Source organism: Schistocerca gregaria, chromosome 4 (genome assembly GCF_023897955.1).
Source record: "Schistocerca gregaria isolate iqSchGreg1 chromosome 4, iqSchGreg1.2, whole genome shotgun sequence".
Lineage (NCBI taxonomy): Eukaryota > Metazoa > Arthropoda > Insecta > Orthoptera > Acrididae > Schistocerca > Schistocerca gregaria.
In genome coordinates this window covers 228084183-228106367 of record NC_064923.1, presented here as the reverse complement: position 1 = coordinate 228106367, position 22185 = coordinate 228084183, and the positions used below count along the sequence as shown (strand labels likewise).

General features: G+C 42.8%; 1 protein-coding gene across 1 annotated transcript in view; it reads left to right on the top strand.

Moving 5' to 3' along the window:
• The window catches only part of LOC126267153 (follicle-stimulating hormone receptor-like), a 1045286-nt gene that overhangs the window by 571788 nt on the left and 451313 nt on the right, over window positions 1–22185 (top strand). The window contains exon 3 of the mRNA XM_049972091.1: window positions 16073–16147. Coding sequence (XP_049828048.1) covers window positions 16073–16147 — 75 coding nt within the window. The remainder of the gene's footprint in view (window positions 1–16072; window positions 16148–22185) is intronic.

Below are 22185 nucleotides of genomic sequence, written 5' to 3'. Positions count from 1 at the left end.
AGCTCGATTGGCTGCGGTGTGCAACGCGTACGCAACAGTGAATAAGGCTCTCGCTGCCGATGCATTGGCGAATATATATGCCGGTAAGCACAGTTCAGCTGCTTAGCAGGATGTGTGTTGACGTATTTGAGTGAGTATTTTGGAGAAAATAAGTGATTTTTGTGGACGGGTTAAATGCAGAATATGGCACAGACGAAGTGGGAGGAATTGAAATAGTAGTAATACTGCAAGAAATCGAACTTGTAGTAGTGGCTTAAAATGACAACGAGACCGTGGACTACGGACCATTACGGAAAAAGAAAGAGCGTCGTCCTGGCTTTCACGAAAGCAAAAACTAGGAGATTTGTCTAGTTCGTGGAAAGCCATTCTACAGTTTTCAAGGTGGAGAGGGGAGGAGCGTTCTGAATGGGGGATAATGCAGCAAAGGGAACGGCATAACATCAATCACAGCAGGTGTAGAAATTTTAGAAGCGAAACGCGGGGACGTCAAAAACCTTTTGGAGCTCCAGTTTGGTGAAGACTGGGTAAACAACGACGACCTCAAGCCCTACACACCAGGGTGCTGGATGAGTAGCAAGGCGCTCCTAAGATGGCTCCTGCCACAGCCAACCCTCAGAACGAGGAAAAAGCCGGAAGCGATTGTTAGCTGATGGAGAGAGTTGACGCCGGTGTCACGTAAAAGCAATTTTCAGACAGTTTCATTTCCTCCAACTTATTGTTGCTGTTTTATTTTCTAGAATATCTTGTGATGTCGAAAGAACAATGATGTGTTTCCTTTTAAAAAAACCCTAATGTTGAACTTTCATTTCTGTTCTTTCTTACGTTAAATAAAACAGTTTTTCATGGCAAAATAATGTTACCTTCTTGTGTTTATATACCAATTTTGTAGAATTTTCCAATTTCTCTTTGAAATTAAAACGTATATTCCCAATAATTAAATTCCATCTTTTTGTCTTTCGTGACCTACGGCCGAATGTTTGTTAAGCCGTCGGCACATGGACGGTGCTGTCGAACGTCAACGTTGAGTGTGCTAAGTTCAACGTGCTGCTGAACGCTCAGAAATGATGCTACTTGTGCATATGGTACGTGGGCCCTAACGTGGTATACACGACCACAATGCACTCCAGCGGCAGTTGAGGGATGTTTCTAATTCGTAAATCACACTGTTTACTAAATGGGCTCTCGTAAAATTCCCACGTTCGTCTAATAAACGCACATTTTCCTCCATCGTCCACGAAAAGGGAAGTACCATTTCCAATCAATAAGGACACAGGCTTTTAATAGTTCCATTACAAACAGTGCGATACAAATTTGCAACACATCTCCACATAAGATAAACATTATTTCATCATTCCCACATTTTAGTAAAACCTCATGGTCAGCCTTACTTGATCACTGTTCCTACCCAGTAACAGCGCATTGCAACATGTGAATTACGAAGCGTAAAAGAAAAAGGAGCTAAATATCTTTGTACAAGTAGCGCAAGCTGCCCTATAAATTAAGCCAATAGAACAGTCACCCCTCAACAAAACGTGAACTTATATTTACACAACATCAAATATAATATAAACTTCTATTAAACTAATAATGTATCAGAACCTAATAAAAACGCAAATGTTAGGAAACAAATTTGGAACTGCTCAAACATAGTACTACATACGGATCAGTGACGCTACTCAATTCGTTTTTTTTTCCGTTGCTTTAGTCTGGGCTGACGTCACTAGACATCCGTACAAGTTGGTCTTTTGTTTTGACTGAGTTTTTTTATTTTTTTTTTTTTTATTACAGAGAGCGCGCAGCCCTCTGACGAACACGCTGAGCTACCGTGCCGGCATCGCTAAAACAACACGCTATCGACACCCAATCATAGCATGTTACCCTTTGCTGAAAACTTTAATCGTAGATATGTTACTAAACGAAAATTAATTATAACAAATTGTACCAAGAGCAATGGGTGGATCTTCAGTGTATCGCTGTCTTCAAATAGCATACTCTCGTAATAAGAAAGTTACGATAATTCTTTTGCCACTAATATTGTGTTTCTCATTATTTTATTGGAATGAATCTCATAGTTAACAAAGGGTTTTCCAGTGATTCTCAATTTGCTGGTGCCCAGAAACGGGATACATACGTATAGGCTTGAAATGAATGCCAATATGGCGCCTCAGAACTCTGTCCTGAAGGAAGACGGCGTGCGTGTGACGTAGGTGTCGTTGTGCCATCTCACTGGTCAACGCTCAGACGCACGCTCAGAAAATCTCACATGCCAGATATTGCTCTGCACGTTCGGAAAGACTTCCGAAAGTGCTATTCCACGCTATGGCGTCAAAAACTCGGCTCGCTCAACGTTCGGTTGCACGGTCCGTGTGCCGACGGCTCTACGTTACTGGCTCGATATATTTGCAAAACTTGCTAACTGCATAAATCGGCTGTAAAAATCGCTAACACAGTATTTCGCTTAACATTTTAACGGATAAAACTTAATCTCAGGTTTCAACCATTAATACGGAGTAACTAATTATATTTTTACTTATTTGTAATCATTTTTACATTTTTTTTTTTTAAAAAAGAAATGAAGTCTTAAACGCCGGCTGGTGTGACCGAGCAGTTCTAGGCGCTTCGGTCTGGAACCTCGCGATCGCTACGGGCGCAGGTTCGAATCCTGCCGAGGGCATGGATGTGTGTGATGTCATTAGGTTAGTTAGGTCTAAGTAGTTCAAAGGTATAGGGGACTGATGACCTCAGATGTTAATTCTCATAGTGCTCAGAGCCATTTGAACCATTTTTTTTAACTTTAGTAGTTTGGATGGGATGTGCTTTTAGCGATTATCTTAGTTCCGATTATCATGCAGTTAGTAGCTTTTGCATCTGGACTACTCAGTTGTAGCTCACGTAAGGGAGTACACAAGCACTGCTAAATACATTGACTCCGATAAAACTGTGTGCGCTTCCCGCGTTATCGTGGCTCCTCTCATTCAATTACGCATTTCCAAATGGTAAGAAAATAGTTCTCAATAAAGGTAGCCTTCGCTATGACTATTAATAAAGGACATGGTCAGACACATTTCAGGACTGTAATTACAAAAACCCGTTATCTCGGACTGAAATTTACACCTGGCTTTTTTACGAGTTCGCACACTCAGTGATTTCTGTGTTTGTGCTAAAGACACATACAACCAAAAAGTAAATTAAAGATACATGTAACTACTAACCTTGTATTGAACGAAGTTTTGTAAAATAATTTAAAAAAAATCTGAAAAAGGCAATATCTGCTTTCTATAGTTTTATCACCAACTAACTGCATATAATGGCTCTGAGTACTATGGGACTTAACTGCTGTGGTCATCAGTCCCCTAGAACTGAGAACTACTTAAACCTAACTAACCTAAGGACAACATACACATCCATGCCCGAGGCAGCATACGAACCTGCGACAGTAGCGGTCGCGCGGCTCCAGACTGTAGCGCCTAGAACCGCTCGGCTACTCGGGCCGGCTACAGCATAAAATGATATCAATTTTTTACAATGAGACTAACATTTGTCACTATTCAAATTATAATACACTTCATTATTAAGTACCTGCATTTACTTGTCTCACCATTTTTGTATTATCTATGACTGGCTCATCAGGATAAGGTGTGAATTATTGAAACTAGTGACCCGATCAACACTTACAATAGTGTAATGAGCTAAACGCCACTTGCGCTTTTAGTGTTGTGGAAAGAGTCGACTTTATGGGGGAATCCTAACATGCCTGAGAGTGAGGAGCATGAGATAACGATCGAGGTGAGAACACATGTCTGAAGATGTTGTCTCACGCCTAGAGTGCGCCATAGTCGCACACTCAGAACGAAAACGATGATGCCTCTACGCGAGTGTTATTACCATTGGTGAAGATAATGATTAGGCAAACTGTGATCTGACTCGGGCACCTTGAATCGCATTTGTCTGGCTGCAGTCTTTTGTCAGTTATGAAGCTGGCAGAAGAGGAGACAGGCCTGCCTGGGCTCTCGCGTTTTGTGCTTTGAGAGTGCCCATTCTCCAGTGAACTTCCTACCTCAAAAACGGGTTTTTTGCCTAGTGCGGAGAAGAGTAGTGGCCAAGGAGTACCTGTCGGGACTCGAGAAACAGAAGTTGCAGTCATCTTCAGCAATTAATTACATCATCTCAGAATGACTGCATCCGTAATCAATTTCCTCAACATTGTTCCTCAGAAGGTCACAAAACTGTTTATTATGGTCTCTGTTCTCGTTAAGTTTTTTTAAGCAAGGCGTTAATTTGAATTTAAACTTTAGGGAACGTCTAAATTTTGTTGATAACTCGATAATAAGTTTACCAGTTATTAAGAATGGGCCTGTAATAAGGTCTAAAACATAAGGAATATCAGTCATTCAGGGTGACCTTCTTAGAATCCTTTGTGGATGCATGGGTATGAAACCCGACACGCAGCTAGCATGGCTGGGTGTGTTGTGTTACAGGCTCCCCTGGATCCTCTGAACGCTCGTGGACGTAAGCGAATTCATGATTATTTCTTTGTAAAGGATATGGTAGCTTTCCTTTCACATTTTAGCTCCATCTGAACTTGTGCTCCGTCTCAGATGACCTCGTCATATATGGCACAATTAATATACCTGCTTTCCTTTGCTTGATTTTGGCATTGCCACGCGATAAGGAGGGCAGGGAGATGAGATAGCACGTAAACAGAGGTACTGGTCAAAAAGCGTACCGTGCATAATGAGAGAATTCTAAGCCGGGAAGCCGTCGCTACATGAAGATTATTTCTTGAGCCTTTGAAGTATTCCATTCCATTTCTTCTATACATCACGTGTCTTGCAAAGTTTTCGCAAATAAACCTCCGGAAACATGAAATAAAATGTGAAGTATTACTATCTTACTTGTAGCGATATTTTCGTGAAGTTTTATTGGCACTGGAGGGGACTGCGATAAAACATCTAGCTGACTTATAGAGAGTGCCGCGACCAACGATCGGTAAAGTGTTCGATCGTTTTGTGTCGTAAAACAGCAGTAAAACACGTACTGCACTTTTCTCCCTGATGGGCGCTGCGGCTTAAGGGTCGGTACCGAGACACTGAGCGTCGTTTGTCACTCATGAGGGGACCTGGTGTCCACCTGACACGAAGTTTCTTTGACGACTATCTAATGTTGTGGCTAACACTTCTTCAGAAGTTTACCACCCTGTCGAAACACTATTGAAATTCAGCGTAAAACTCCAATGTTGATTTGTATAATAATCTTATTTCAGTGAACATACAAATACGTATAATGGGGGTAAAAAATTATGTTCGCATTTCAGTTTAACGCGGGTAAGTTGTGGTAGGCAAGTTAGACCGGATGAGCTGTGATACCAATATTACAGACTTTAGAGACTTGAGGTACGAATTGATTGGATATTTTTCTCATTTTTCGACACATTTTATTACACAGGAGACTTAATCGAAAATTAGTACTACATTTAAATGACACTGTACATCGAACAGCTGTACTGAACCACAATTCAAAAATAAATGACTGAGAGATTAGGAGTGATTAAAATAGGCATATCCATTACAGAAAGGTTTTTCTTCTATTGGCTTTCGATGTTTTCTACCCGCTCGTCTCTCAGATCTAATGTTACAGAAAGAAACTCATTGAGAAACAGACTTCATGTCTCACCAAATATAGATTGAGGTGACGAAAGTCATGATGGCGGTAGTATAGCGCATACAAGGTATAAAAGGGCAATGCATTTGCGGAGTTGTTATTTGTACTTAGGTGATTCATATGGAAAGGTTTGCTAGGCTATTATGGCGGAACAACGGAAATTAACAGAGTTCGAACGCTCGAATGGTAGTTGGAGGTAAACGCACGGGGCACTGTATTTCGGAAATCGTTAGAGAATCCTATAATCCGATATGCACAGAGACAAGAGTGTTTCGAGAATACCAAATTTCAGGCGTTACGCCTCACCACGGACGACGCAGTGATCGACGGCTTTCACTTAACGACCCGGCGCGATGGCGTTTGCATAGGGTTGTCAGTGCTAACAGACAAGCAACACCGCGTGGGAAAACCGCATAAACCAATGTCGGACGTCTTTGACACTAGTACTGCGGGACGGAGACAGCCTGGTGGGGGCTCCATTACGCGCTGAAGAACAGTCACTTAGGCCTCCATGGGTTCAGTGCAGCTCATTCAAGGCACCTTGACGCCCAAGAAATATCGTATACTGGGTGCAGACCACGTACAATTCATGTACACTTCATGACGATCATACATTACTGGCCACTACAATTGCTACACCACGAAGACGACGTGCTACAGACGCGAAATTTCACCAACAGGAAGAAGATGGTGTGATATGCACATGATTAACTTTTCAGAGCATTTACACAAGTTTGGCGCCGGTCCGACGCCTACAACGTACTGACATGAGGAAAGTTTCCAACCGATTTCTCATACACAAACAGCAGTTGACCGGCGTTGCCTGGTGAAACGTTGTTGTGATGTCTCGTGTGAGAAGAGGAAATGCGTACCATCGAATTTCTGACTTTGATAGAGGTCGGATTGTAGCCTATCGCGATTGCGGTTTATCGTATCTCAACATTGCTGCTCGCATTGACTGTTAGCAGAATATGGAATCAGTAGGTTCAGGAGGGTAATACGGAACGCCGCGCTGGATCCCAAGGGCCTCGTATCACCAGCAGTCAAGATGACAGGCATTTTATTCGCATGACTGTAACGGATCGTGCAGCCACGTCTCGATCCCTGAGTCAACAGATGCGGACGTTTGCAAGATAACAACCATCTGAACGAACAGTTAAACGATGTTTGCAGCAACGTGGACTATCAGCCGGGGACCATGGCTGCGGTTACCCTTGACGCTGCATCATAGTCAGGAGCGCCTGAGATGGTGTACTCAACGACGGACCTGGGTGCACGAATGCAAAACGTCATTTTTTCTGATGAATCCAGTTTCTGTTTACAGCATCTGTTTACAGCATCGCGGTGAACACACATTGGAAGCGTGTATCCGTCATCGCCATACTGGCGTATCACCCGGCGTGATGGTATGGGGTGCCATTGGTTACACGTCTCCGTTATGTCTTGTTCGCATTGGCGGTTCTTTGAACAGTGGACGTTACATTTCAGATGTGTTACGACCCGTGCCTCTACCATTGATTCGATCCCTGCTAAACCCTACATTTCAGCAGGATAATGCATGACCTCATGTTGCAGGTCCTGTACAGGCATTTCTGGGTACAGAAAATGTTCGCGTGCTGCCCTGGACAGCACATTCTCCAAATCTCTCACCAACTGAAATTGTCTGGTCAATGGTGGCCGAGCAACTGGCTCATCACAATACGCCAGTCACTACTCTTGATGAACTGTGATATCGTGTTGAAGCTGCATGGGCAGCTGTACCTGTACACGCCATCCATCCAAGCTCCGTTTGACTCAATGCCCAGGCGTATCAAGGCCGTTATTATGGCCAGAGGTGGTTGTTCAGGGTACTGATTGATCATGATCCATGCACCCAAGTTGCGTGAAAATTTAATTACATGTCAGTTCTAGTATGATACATCTGTGCAATGAATACTCGTTTATCATCTGCATTTCTTCTCGGTGTAGCAATTTTAATGGCCAGTAGTGTATTTCCCATTACCAACGACTGTGCCATTTTTCACCAAGATAATACGCCATGTCACAATTTCAGTAGTGTGATGGAGTGGTTGCAGATACAAAGTGGCGAGCTCCAATCGATGTGCTGAAGCCCGAACTCCCCACATTTCAACCCGATCGAACGTATTTGCGATGTGATTGGTTGCGATGTCAGGGGTCATCCCTCTCTCCCCGGAATTTACGGGAATTACCTGGTTTGCGTGCGTTGACTTGGTGCCAAGTCCCTCCAGATAACTACCAATGCCTCACTGTATCTATGCCAAGACACGTCGCCACTGTTATCCTAGTCAGACGTGAACACACAGGCTACTAGGTAAGTTGTCATAATGTTCTGGCTGGTCAGTGCATAATCCTAGCCTTAGGTAAAATGGGAATGGATCTAGCTGGATGCATAAAATAATGTATAATTAAATTTTAAATAACAACACCCACAAGACTTCCACTAAAACAACAAGCTGGTAAATTAATCCAGAGAACAAAATTAAATCACACAAACACTGCAAGAACACTGATACATTAAAAACCGGCCTCAAACATGAAGAGACAGACGTAATTTAGCCACCGGTAAACCGTTTGAATTAAATTAACTCAAAACTAAAACGTATAATATAACGCTGCTTATGCCGAGCGGACAGTTCCGAGTGTTCCTGCAGTCTGCACAGTAATCTGCTCTCAAATCAAGTCCAGCGTTCGCCATTGCCTACGATTCAGTAACTGCACTTCCCTCTTTAATTCTGTAGGCATGAATAGCAGATAAAGTTTCAGGGCGGTCACCGACGAAATCCTGGTGACATGTTTTTCGGAAATATAGGTTGACTACGCAGCCCTAAAGTACTCACCCGAAATCATATTCAGTTCCGGCAACTGCTCGGAGCAGCCATGTCCAACATGACCGCCAGCACTTGCCCCTAGACAGCGATCCAGCAACTACCTTCGGTAAACGGCTAAGAGCGAACAGACGCAGGCCGCCGTTAAGCGTTTCAGCAAAACTGTTACCTGCCTCAAACCACAATATTATTCAAGTTTTTTGGAAGTGCCAGTATCTTTAGCATAAGACACCAATGGTACGAAAGCACTGATTGAGGGCTGTCGTAGAATCGGTGATTCATGTTAAAGGCACTGGTACTTCCATTCAAAATGAATGGGGATTATGTCGAAAATTACAGTTTTGTAGCCAAAAGAGTCGGGAAAGATACGGCGTATTGGAATGAGGAATGAAACCGACCTGCAAAAGAAAGTGTTGCATTACTTACTGAACACTTCTCGTATTTCGTGCAATCCACATGATAAAGGGTGTATTCATTATTTGTGCAACGAAGTGTAACATGCAAATTTTCGTACAATAGGCACAACCGTTTAAAAGCTTCGGCAGATGATAAAGGTAACATACACTACTGGCCATTAAAACTGCTACACCACGAAGACGACGTGCTACAGACGCGAAATTTAACCGACAAGAAGAAGATGCTGTGATATGCAAATGATTAGCTTCTCACAGCATTCACACAAGGTTGGCGTCGGTGGCGACACCTACAACGTGCTGACAAGAGGAAAGTATCCAACCGATTTTTCATACACAAACAGCAATTGACCGACGTTGCCTGGTGAAACGTTGTTGTGATGCCTCATGTAAGGAGGAGAAATGCGTACTATCACGTTTCTGACTTTGATACATGTCGAATTGTAGTCTATCGCGATTGCGGTATATCATATCGTGACCAACGGCCTCGTATCACCAGCAAGTCGAGATGACAGGCATCTTATCCGCATGGCTGTAACGGATCGTGCAGCCACGTCTCGATCCCCGAGTCAACAGATGGGGACGTTTGCAAGACAACAACCATCTGCACGAACAGTTCGACGACGTTTGCAGCAGCATTGACTATCAGCTCGGAGACCATGGCTGCGGTTACCCTTGACGCTGCATCACAGACAGGAGCGCCTGCGATGGTGTATTCAACCACGAACCTGGATGCACGAATGGCAAAACATTTTTTCGGATGACTCCAGGTTCTGTTTATAGCATCTTGACGGTCGCATCCGTGTTTGGCGACTTCGCGGTGAACATACATTGGAAACGAGTATTCGTCATCGCCCTACTGGCGTATCACCCGACACGCTAGTATGGGGTGCCATTTGTTGCACGTCTCGGTCACCTGTTGCTCGCAGTGAGGACACTTTGAACAGTGGACGTTACATTTCAGATGTGTTACGACCCGTGACTCTACCCTTCATTCGATCCCTGCGAAACCCTACATTTCAGCAGGATAATCCACGACCGCATGTTCAGGTCCTGTACGGGCCTTTCTGGGTACAAAAAAAAAAAAATGGTTAAAATGGCTCTGAGCACTATGGGACCTAACTGCTGTGGTCATCAGTCCCCTAGAACGTAGAACTACTTAAACCTAACTAACCTAAGGAAATCACACACATCCATGCCCGAGGCAGGACTCGAACCTGCGACGTAGCTGTCGCGCGGTTCCAGACTGTAGCGTCTAGAACCGCTCAGCCACTCCGACCGGCTTTCTGGGTACAGAAAAGTTCGACTGCTCTCCTGGGTAGCACATTCTCCAGATCTCTCACCAATTTAAAACGTCTGGTCAATGGTGGCCGAGCAACAGGCTCGTCACAATATGCCAGTTACTATTCTTGATGAACTGTGGTATCGTGTTGAAGCTGCATGGGCAACTGTACCTGTACACGCCATCCAAGCTCTGTTTGACTGAATACCCAGGCGTATCAGTGCCGTTATTACGGCCAGAGGTGGTTGTTCTGGGTACTGATTTCTCAGGATCTATGCACAGAAATTGCGTGAAAATGTAATCACATGTCAGTTCTAGTATAATATATTTGTACAATGAATACCAGTTTATTATATGTATTTCTTCTTGGTCTAGCAATTTTAATGGCCAGTAGTGTACTAATGGGTCAAGCTCTCATTGTGAAACTGGGAAAAACAGGAGTACCGTTTTAAAATTAAGTAGTTTTCTGCAAAGAACCTATACCCCCCAACGTACGGAAATTTTAACTGAAATAACCGTATTCCATTCCGTGGCCCAAGACATACATAAAAATGGTAAATGTAGTAAATAAACAAGGGTTAATAAGCACAGAACAAGCCATTGAATGTTTGCATAAGTTGATTATAACTGTATCTTATTTCTAATTTAGAATGTGAAGCGCACGTTGCTCTCCCATGTTCCATGTGAAAAGCCGCTTCCGAACGGACGCCTGATAAGCAACATTTCGTCATATTTACCAAGCGTTTCTCTTCAAGATTTTCGACAAAGTGATCTTAGATATCGAATGTTACCCAGTGTCATCGCAGGCTCGATTTTTCGGCGTCGCCTTTGATTATCGATTTTCATGGGTCCCTCACATAAACCATGGAGTAAGTCACTGTGGAAAAAGCATTAAATTAAATCAGACCAGCCTGCCGATTTTTGTGGGGCTCTCATCCGACCCGTTTATTGTCGTTGTACAAGGCCTTAATTCGATCCAAGACTTAACTACGCTAGTGTGACGTTCTATACTCTGTGAAAGGACATCCTGAGAAAATAGGACAAATTTCAGTTTAGTGACCACCTCAACTCACTTTTCACTATGATTCCTGTTACGGACTCTGTCACTCATCAGTAATAAATTCACGGCCGATATAACAGCACTTTTTCGTCATTTCCGTTCCTCAACTCACTTTTTATTTAACAATGAATATATAGAGCAAGCTGACGGTGATGCCATAGGTGAACCCTTTTCTTCCCTGGCAGCAAACTTTTCTTATGGAAGACTCTTAGGAAAGGGCACTTGATTCGGGAAAACTTAAACCGACGTGTACATGGCACTTTTGTAGTGTGGCCCCATGTTGAAGAACTGTCACGTTTCTTGCAACAACTGAATTCACTCCACCAGAACATCCAGTTTACAATGAAAACAGAGAAGGATGGTTGCTTATCGTTTTTGGTCGTCTTGGTTTGTAGGAATACGAATGGGTCATATGGGCATTCCGTCTGCCTTAAGCCCATACTCACGGACCTCTGTCTGCAAGTGTAGAGCTGCCATCACCCTTCGAAAACTACCGTCGTCCTTAAAAGTTTGGTGCACCGAGCACATGTTGTTTCTGATGCAGACAGCCTTACAAAGGCGTTAGAACATCTACATTCGGTGTTAAAAAATAATGGTTGCCCTCCACATCAGATTAGTACAGCGCTGAGGAGGAAGAAACGTGACCATGCATAAAATCAAGAAGATAAGAAGCTGTTCAAGTCCTGGGGTTCCTTCCACAAGTCGGCAATATTGCGTCTAAGGTAGGCAGGATCCCAAGGAAACATCCAGTTAAGGTAATCCTCCGGCTGCCGGCGAAGATTATTGCTGTTCTCGGTTCGGTAAAGGACGATGAGACTGCGGAAGGCCGGAATTTATAAAATTACCTGCCAGTCTGGCAAAGCTTACATAGGTCAGACGATACGCTAATTAACATGAGCGCCGCACTCGCATTTCTCAGTCCAGTAAGTCGGTCGTAGCTGAGCATTGTTTTACCATAAGACACTGTATGGATTATTCCGCCACTCAAATCTTGGCCCCGGCGAGAACCTTTTGAGATACAGTAATTAAAGAATCTATGAAAATACTCCTGTCAGAAGATATTATAAATAATGACAGCGGCTTTCGAGTAGACAAGGATTGTAATCCGATGATCCCTTTAATTTCTTCAGAGAGAAAAGCTTTTGTCGACAATAAAACGTCTGGCGACATCTGACGTTTGTTTTTTGCTCCCCAGTGCGCGTTCCGAAAGAGGGCGGAAGTGTAGTTTCATCTTTTCGCCAGAGATAGAACAGTATTTGCAGAGGGCGCTGACATCAATAGAGGACGCTCCTGTGACGGCTGCCAATGCGCTTTTGTCTCCGCACCAATTTTTAGTATAAACCTGACACCGTGGAGGACACTAACCTGAAGATGGCTGAAAGGTTCCCGGCCGAAATATTGCGGCAAGATGTCAACATCATCCGGCTGCAATCCCTAAACCTCGTAGAATATGTTAATATGTAATATATATGTGTAGTTATTTCAATTTAGGCGCTGAGCCGTTGTACTTCTAGTGTTCGTAATTTCTCGTTTTCCCAATTAACCTGCTGGGCTCTCATGTAAAATTGATGCTCAGCACGTTCAACACCTTCGTTAAAAGTATACATATATCATTAATTATATTTATGTCACTACAACGTTGTTGTTGTACTTTTGTCACTGCTATGTCATCAGTTTATGCTTTGTACTATGTATCTGTTATTTAACCTTTAGCGACTGATGACTATAGATTTGAAGTCCCATAGTGCTCAGAGCCATTTTTTAAACCTTTGTCTAGATTAATGGCCGTTAGCTGCCTAATACCAAATGAATAATAAAGTTATGCTCGGGAAAAACGCTTTAAACAATTTTAGGAAAGATAATTCACTAATGTGGCATTGCAAGTACCAGAGAAAAATAATTCAATATATCTTCACAGTCACCTTCCAGTTAAAATATCGAACTCATTAACAAAATGTGCATACTTTCAGGTCTTGTATAAAGAAATTTATATTAATATAAGTAACGTAAAACCTCAGTGCTTCCGGCAAGTGAACAATGCGATGTAGCGGTCGTCACAATGTACACGCATATTGGAAAACTATGCAGTTGTACTCCCCAGTCCTGTGTCCAAACTCCATGCGGCAACTTTGTTCCACTTACAGATGGTCGCAGTTAATTAGTAGACTGACGAAATAGGCAATCACTTTCGTGCGCCGTAATTAGCTTACCAGTAAATAACGACTTCAAATTACAGCGATCTGTGTCATATTTTCACCCAGTGATTACTGAAATTATTATTCCTCATAAAATTTCTCTTGCGTAATATTTTATAATTAGTCCAACACAGCTCAAACTGAATAATCGGGTCTATAATCTCTGAAAGATAAAAGTAACTTGATTATTTTTGTTTGAATTCGTGTTTGAACCAAAAGGGGCGGATTATGCCACGATGGAAGTAATTGCATACCTAGTAGTGTAGAAAGTATAACAGCAAAAGTTCTTCTTTGAAGATATACGCCAATATTTCTTCTCGAAAGTCGACAAATCATGAATATTTATACGAAAACTTATATCGATGTAGAGCAAAATAATAAGTGAAGTAATTGTTACGTCTTTTCCTTGTTTTTACTCATCTCTATAAGTGTGTCATGTACACATGAATACAAAGGACTTTCTTTAGTAACCTGTAAGGGACATTAAAATATGTCTTATAGTCATCTATGGAACTAAATAATATTTCGAACAATTCTGTTATATTTCCGAGTGTTCGTGAGCAATAGGTAAAACTCGGTAGCTCTTGTGATTCCATGGAACGACTTTTCTGATACTACGTGGAGCTTGCGGATACCTCATACTGAGTCAACTATTTATACGAGGTGCATTCAAGTTCTAAGGCCTCCGATTTTTTTTCTCCGGACTGGAAAGAGATAGAAAGATGCGCATTGTTTTAAAATGAGTCCGCGTTCATTGTCAATACGTCCCAGAGATGGCAGCACCGTACGGCAGATGGAATTTTACCGCCAGCGGCGAGAATGAGAACTGTTTTAAATACTTAAAATGGCGACGTTTTCCTTACTTGAGCAGCGTCTAATCATTCGTTTTCTGATTTTGCGTGGTGTGAAACCAATTGACATTCATCGACAGATGGAGGAGACATGTGGTGATGGAGTTATAGATGTGTCGAAAGTGCGTTCGTCGGTGAGACAGTTTAATGAAGGCAGAACATCGTGTGGCAACAAACCCAAACAACCTCGGGCTCGCACAAGTCGGTCTGACGACATGGTCGAGAAAGTGGAGAGAATTGTTTTGGGGGATCGCCGAATGACTGTTGAACAGATCGCCTCCAGAGTTGGCATTTCTGTGGGTTCTGTGCACACAATCCTGCATGACGACCTGAAAATGCGAAAAGTGTCATCTAAGTGGGTGCCACGAATGCTGACAGACGACCACATGGGTGCCCGTGTGGCATGTTGCCAAGCAATATTGACGCGGAAAGACAGCGTGAATGGGACTTTCTTTTCGTCGGCTGTGACAATGGATGAAACGTGGATGCCATTTTTCAATCCAGAAACAAAGCGCCAGTCGGCTCAATAGAAGCACACAGATTCATCGCCACCAAAAAAATTTCGGCTAACCGCCAGTGCTGAAAAAATGATGGTGTCCATGTTCTGGGACAGCGAGGGCGTAATCCTTACCTGTTTCGTTCCAAAGGGCACTACGGTAACAGGTGCATCCCACTTAAATGATTTGAAGAACAAATTCCTTTCTGCACTGCAACAAAAACGTCCTCAAAGGGCTGCGCGTGTGCTGTTTCACCAAGACAACGCACCCGCACATCGAGCTAAAGTTACGCAACAGTTTCTTCGTGATAACAACTTTGAAGTGATTCCTCATGCTCCCTACTCACCTGACCTGGGTCCTAGTAACTTTTGGCTTTTTTCCAACAATGGAAGACACTCTCCGTGGCTGCACATTCACCAGCCATGCTGCTATTGCCTCAGCGATTTTCCAGTGGCCAAAACAGCCTCCTAAAGAAGCCTTCGCCGCTGCCATGGAATCATGACGTCAGCGTTGTGAAAAATGTGTACGTCTGCAGGGCGATTACGTCGAGAAGTAACGCCAGTTTCATCGATTGCGGATGAGTAGTTAATTAGAAAAAAAATCGGAGGCCTTAGAACGTGAATGCACCTCGTATGTGGCCATGGCAACTTATGCTGACGAATAACACAAGAATTTTTTTACGTGCGTGATACATGCTGCCAGTTGAACAAACAGGAGAAATTAATGAAGCAGTGAGTGTGCTGTTTTACTTCTCAAGCTTAAGGTAATATTTGCATAAATATCTTTAATGTGCTGGCGGCACAGCACAAAGGCATTTTCAAAATCTTGACATGCTTGAACATATTGCACACGTTATTTTCAAACAACCTGACTGGTTCTTTAGGAGTTGTTATAACATTTACAGTTACAAATTTACTCCAGTTGACCTGAAAAGAAAATCTGTACAGATTATACGACTGCGAACATCTTTGTTTTCGCGATTGGACGCGCATCAAACGTGTTCAGAACTGAATGACTGTTACTTCTCCAGCACAGATATTTTTTCTACAGATGTGGTATACAGTATCCTTCCGCAAGCGTTTCGTGCTACGACAGGAGATGCTTATAGTCTGGACGTGCTGGGAGAAATTTATTACTAATATCCAACACACTAAAACACGATTTTTTTTCATTTAGAGTTTTTGTCATCTTTCTTTGGCAAGTGACGTGTATCTCATCTCGCTTGTATGACCCTTCATTGACCGCGGACTACTTTGCTTTGTTGCAGAACGGTGACAGACGCCAGCATCGTAGTGCTGACGAACACTTCGCTTCAGCCATATCGTGCGTCTCTCAAAGACCTGTAAGTATTACCCAGGAGTTCTGTTTCACACTTTCACGTATCTAAAGGAAAGAGGTTTTAATTGTGTTTCTTGACTCACGCCTTATTTCTTAAATCACAACCGTCGCTAAATAATATAATACAGTGTACCTGCTAAATGCCACTGTTGCGAACTTATTGATAATTTTCTAAATTATCGTTTGAAGTAACTACGTGAACCTGTGGCGAAAGAAATCAGATTCAAATCTCATGTCATTTCATGACTACGCAAACGTCTTACCTTGTTTAAATAAGAATTTCATAACAATAACAATATCTAGGAAAATGTGGCTGCAAGATTTCTTTAGAACTGATAGTTATTAACATTGGAGAGCGTGTAAGAAAAATATCCTTTGTATTTAAAATTACTTCTCTGTTGTGAATCTGTCAAGTGCATGGTTGTTCGTACGTCATGTTACTTATCACTGTTGGAAATGGAAAGTGCTACACCACGAAGCACCAGCCTGATATATTTATCGTACTTCGTGCGAATGTTCTTCACATAAACGGTACATAATGCCTAACCATCCATTCGAATAAAAAGTGATGTCCACTACTAACTTCAGTACGAGTTGTGATTCCCAGAGGTATGGAACCCAGTTGTCCTTGTAGCATGCAAGCAAATACCCTCCAAACATTAACTTGATGACTTTATTGGCATTCATCTAACAAACTGTTTCCCAAACTTTTCTTCTTATAGAACACTGACAGAATCCTCGTACTTCGATGGGAATGTTGTTTATTTTGAGTGGTGATAAAATTCCAAACAAAATTAAGAAAACTTGTTTTAGAGGCTATTTCTATTTTGGATCATAGCGTATAATACAGAAATCATAATAAAAAAATAGTATCAGAAAAACTTCAAAAAATCACGATGTCATTTTCCTCGGAGCGGTTATTCACTTCCAGCGGAGCACCAGTGTAGTGCGGAACACAGTTTGGTGTACTGTGCTATAACAACAGTTCCTGAATCATGCTGAGGCTGGTATGAAAGTGTACGTGTTTCCATCGCACCCCAGACATGTTCTATAAAGGATAAATCAGGGCCTGTACTGGCAGTGAATTCCACAACGCGTTTCATCTACATCTACATCTACATGACTACTCTGCAATTCACATTTAAGTGCTTGGCAGAGGGTTCATCGAACCACAATCATACTATCTCTCTACTATTCCACTCCCGAACAGCGAGCGGGAAAAACGAACACCTAAACCTTTCTGTTCGAGCTCTGATTTCTCTTATTTTATTTTGATGATCATTCCTACCTATGTAGGTTGGGCTCAACAAAATATTTTCGCATTCGGAAGAGAAAGTTGGTGACTGAAATTTCGTAAAAAGCTCTCGCCGCGACGAAAAACGTCTATGCTGTAATGACTTCCATCCCAACTCGTGTATCATATCTGCCACACTCTCTCCTCTATAACGCGATAATACAAAACGAGCTGCCCTTCTTTGCACCCTCTCGATGTCCTCCGTCAATCCCACCTGGTAAGGATCCCACACCGCGCAGCAATATTCTAACAGAGGACGAACGAGTGTAGTGTAAGCTGTCTCTTTAGTGGACTTGTTGCATCTTCTAAGTGTCCTGCCAATGAAACGCAACCTTTGGCTCGCCTTCCCGACAATATTATCTATGTGGTCCTTCCAACTGAAGTTGTTCGTAATTTTAACACCCAGGTACTTAGTTGAATTGACAGCCTTGAGAATTGTACTATTTATCGAGTAATCGAATTCCAACGGATTTCTTTTGGAACTCATGTGGATCATCTCACACTTTTCGTTATTTAGCGTCAACTGCCACCTGACACACCATACAGCAATCTTTTCTAAATCGCTTTGCAGCTGATACTGGTCTTCGGATGACCTTACTAGACGGTAAATTACAGCATCATCTGCGAACAACCTAAGAGAACTGCTCAGATTGTCACCCAGGTCATTTATATAGATCAGGGACAGTAGAGGTCCCAGGACGCTTCCCTGGGGAACACCTGATATCACTTCAGTTTTACTCGATGATTTGCCGTCTATTACTACGAACTGCGACCTTCCTGACAGGAAATCACGAATCCAGTCGCACAACTGAGACGATACCCCATAGCTCCGCAGCTTGATTAGAAGTCGCTTGTGAGGAACGGTGTCAAAAGCTTTCCGGAAATCTAGAAATACGGAATCAACTTGAGATCCCCTGTCGATAGCGGCCATTACTTCGTGCGAATAAAGAGCTAGCTGCGTTGCACAAGAGCGATGTTTTCTGAAGCCATGCTGATTACGTGTCAATAGATCGTTCTCTTCGAGGTGATTCATAATGTTTGAATACAGTATATGCTCCAAAACCCTACTGCAAACCGACGTCAATGATATAGGTCTGTAGTTAAATGGATTACTCCTACTACCCTTCTTGAACACTGGTGCGACCTGCGCAATTTTCCAATCTGTAGGTACAGATCTATCGGTGAGCGAGCGGTTGTATATGAGTGCTAAGTAGGGAGCTATAGTATCAGCGTAATCTGAAAGGAACCTAATCGGTATACAATCTGGACCTGAAGACTTGCCCGTATCAAGCGATTTGAGTTGCTTCGCAACCCCTAAGGTATCTACTTCTAAGAAACTCATGCTAGCAGATGCTCGTGTTTCAAATTCTGGAATATTCCATTCGTCTTCCCTGGTGAAGGAATTTCGGAAAACTGCCTTCAATAACTCCGCTTTAGCGGCACAGTCGTCGATAACAGTACCATCGGCACTGCGCAGCGAAGGTATTGACTGCGTCTTGCCGCTTGTGTACTTTACATACGACCAGAATTTCTTCGGATTTTCTACCAAATTTCGAGACAATGTTTCGTTGTGGAACCTATTAAAGGCATCTCGCATCGAAGTACGTGCCAAATTTCGCGCGTCTGTAAATTTTAGCCCATCTTCAGGATTTCGCGTTCTTCTGAACTTCGCATGCTTTTTCCGTTGCCTCTGCAACAGCGTTCGGACCTTTTTTGTGTACCACGGGGGATCCGTTCCATCTCTTACCAATTTATGAGGTATGAATATCTCAATTGCTGTTGCTACTATATCATTGAATTTGAGCCACATCTCGTCTACATTCGCATAGTCAGTTCGGAAGGAATGGAAATTGTCTTTTAGGAAGGCTTCTAGTGGCACTTTATCCGCTTTTTTAAATAAAATTATTTTGCGTTTGTTTCTGATGGATTTGGAAGAAATGGTATTGAGCCTAGCTACAATGACCTTGTGATCACTAATCCCTGTATCAGTCATGATGCTCTCTATCAGCTCTGGATTGTTTGTGGCCAAGAGGTCAAGTGTGTTTTCGCAACCATTTACAATTCGCGTGGGTTCGTGGACTAACTGCTCTAAATAATTTTCGGAGAATGCATTTAGGACAATCTCGGAAGACGTTTTCTGCCTACCACCGGTTTTGAACAAGTATTTTTGCCAACATACCGAGGGTAGGTTGAAGTCCCCACCAACTATAACCGTATGAGTGGGGTATTTATTTGTTACGAGACTCAAACTTTCTCTGAACTGTTCCGCAACTGTATCATCGGAGTCTGGGGGTCGGTAGAAGGAGCCAATTATTAACTTAATTCGGCTGTTAAGTATAACCTCCACCCACACCAATTCGCACGGAGTATCTACTTCGACTTCACTACAAGATAAACCACTACTGACAGACACCAACACTCCACCACCAATTCTGCCTAATCTATCTTTCCTGAACACCGTCTGAGACTTCGTAAAAATTTCTGCAGAACTTATTTCAGGCTTTAGCCAGCTTTCTGTACCTATAACGATATCAGCTTCTGTGCTTTCTATTAGCGCTTGAAGCTCAGGGACTTTTCCAGCGCAACTACAACAGTTTACAACTATAATTCCGACTGTTCCTTGATCCAAGCACGTCCTGTAATTGCCAAGCACCCTTTGACATTGCAGCCCATCCCGCACTTTCCCGAGGCCTTCTAACCTAAAAAACCGCCCAGTCCATGCCACACAGCCTCCGCTACCCGTGTAGCCGCCAGCTGAGTGTAGTGAACTCCTGACCTATTCAGCGGAACCCGAAACCACACTGCGGTGTGCAGTCTTGCGATCATGTGATGCAGTCTTGCATTATCCTGCTGGAATATACGCTGGTCATACAAGACCAAGGGCCTATTTTCGGGTAAACAGTCAGTGTTATACTGACGTCACAGAACTGCAATGCTGCCTCACGGTGGTCACATATGGGGCGCATAGGTAAGTTGTATATCGGATCATGTTAGTGGAGCTTTTATTGTTCGTAATTTTTCTTTGTTGGATGCTACAGAATAATGATGATAGCATGTTGGACTGCTAGATGTGAATGGATGTGGATCTGCTTCGGACTGCAGTATCTGTAATTAGCTTCGAGACATACCATATTGCACGCATTTCCACCGAATGGTCCAAATGCGGTCCTCTTGCTCTAACTCAGGTCATTCTACTTCTACATGGATTGACGAAGATGGTGGGTATGCCTTTCTCTGACCTCTGCTCAGTTGCTACTTAAATTGGAACGATCACCTCCACGAAGCTGTAGAAATGGGATCAGTTGCAAGGTGCATAGGGGGTGACTAAAACCACATTGAAATTTTACTGTAACAGCAAGGTTCGAGAAAGATGACTTGTTTAGAGATATGAGACTGCCAGATATTTGATTGAGTAGTGGTTGTAATCATTAAACGACTTGTCAGTAGGATCCATCGCAGGTATGAGCTTGAGTGGAAAGACTTGATTCCAAATCATGGGCATCATTTCTAGCAAATAGGGTAATACTAGAGATCTGAGAAGCTAGTGTACATTTTCTGATGACTTCAATCAGCACATCATGTACTACTGCTGTTTGTGTTCCTTCTCAATCAGGTATCTCCTATAACTCAGTGGATATATCGTAGAAACTCTGACATGGTATGAAGACAGGCAACATTACAAGTACTATAGAAATATCTAGCTGGGGCAGCATGAGCGAGTCGCAAATACCGCTTACATACCACTTTCCTTAGCCGAATCACTTTCAAAATTCAGCGCTTTTGCACCGTCGGCGATGTGTAACCAGCGTGCTGGTCTGATAATACACTTTCCTATGATCACCAGCTCGGTATTTGTCCGGAAAAATCACCTCATTCAGATGTAATGTTGTACCTCGATTTATAAAGCCAGTATAGGTTTTAACATGGACACTTGTGTGTACCTGTAGAACCAAGACCGCTTGTAACAGTAACATAGGATAGATTGGTTTTTTAAACATATGGTAGTTAAACCTCTCTTTCTAGAGACATGTCCACCCGTGATTGGTTTTTTCTCGATATTATTTCTTTTCTCCTGTGATCAGTTATTGACGAAGTATTATACTTAGTAGTAGGCGGTGCGTGATGTTTGCATTTGAGCATCAGGCTTATGCAGTATGTGTTTGTGTTCCGACATGTGGAAAGGAAATTACTATGTCCAATCGTAATGAAGATGTGGATTTGACGTGGAGTATTGCGATAACAGGGGAAGAGTATATCAAGTCATAAGAATGGTTACCAATATTTCTCTTTCCAGATCCGCAGCCATCAGCAGGGTATACTTGTAATACTTCGCCCACTGACGAGTGTCATTCAACTGAGGCCGCGATGCTAACATTTAGTTGTAAGTACAGGGCTAAAATACACTCCTGGAAATTGAAATAAGAACACCGTGAATTCATTGTCCCAGGAAGGGGAAACTTTATTGACACATTCCTGGGGTCAGATACATCACATGATCACACTGACAGAACCACAGGCACATACACACAGGCAACAGAGCATGCACAATGTCGGCACTAGTACAGTGTATATCCACCTTTCGCAGCAATGCAGGCTGCTATTCTCCCATGGAGACGATCGTAGAGATGCTGGATGTAGTCCTGTGGAACGGCTTGCCATACCATTTCCACCTGGCGCCTCAGATGGACCAGCGTTCGTGCTGGACATGCAGACCGCGTGAGACGACGCTTCATCCAGTTCCAAACATG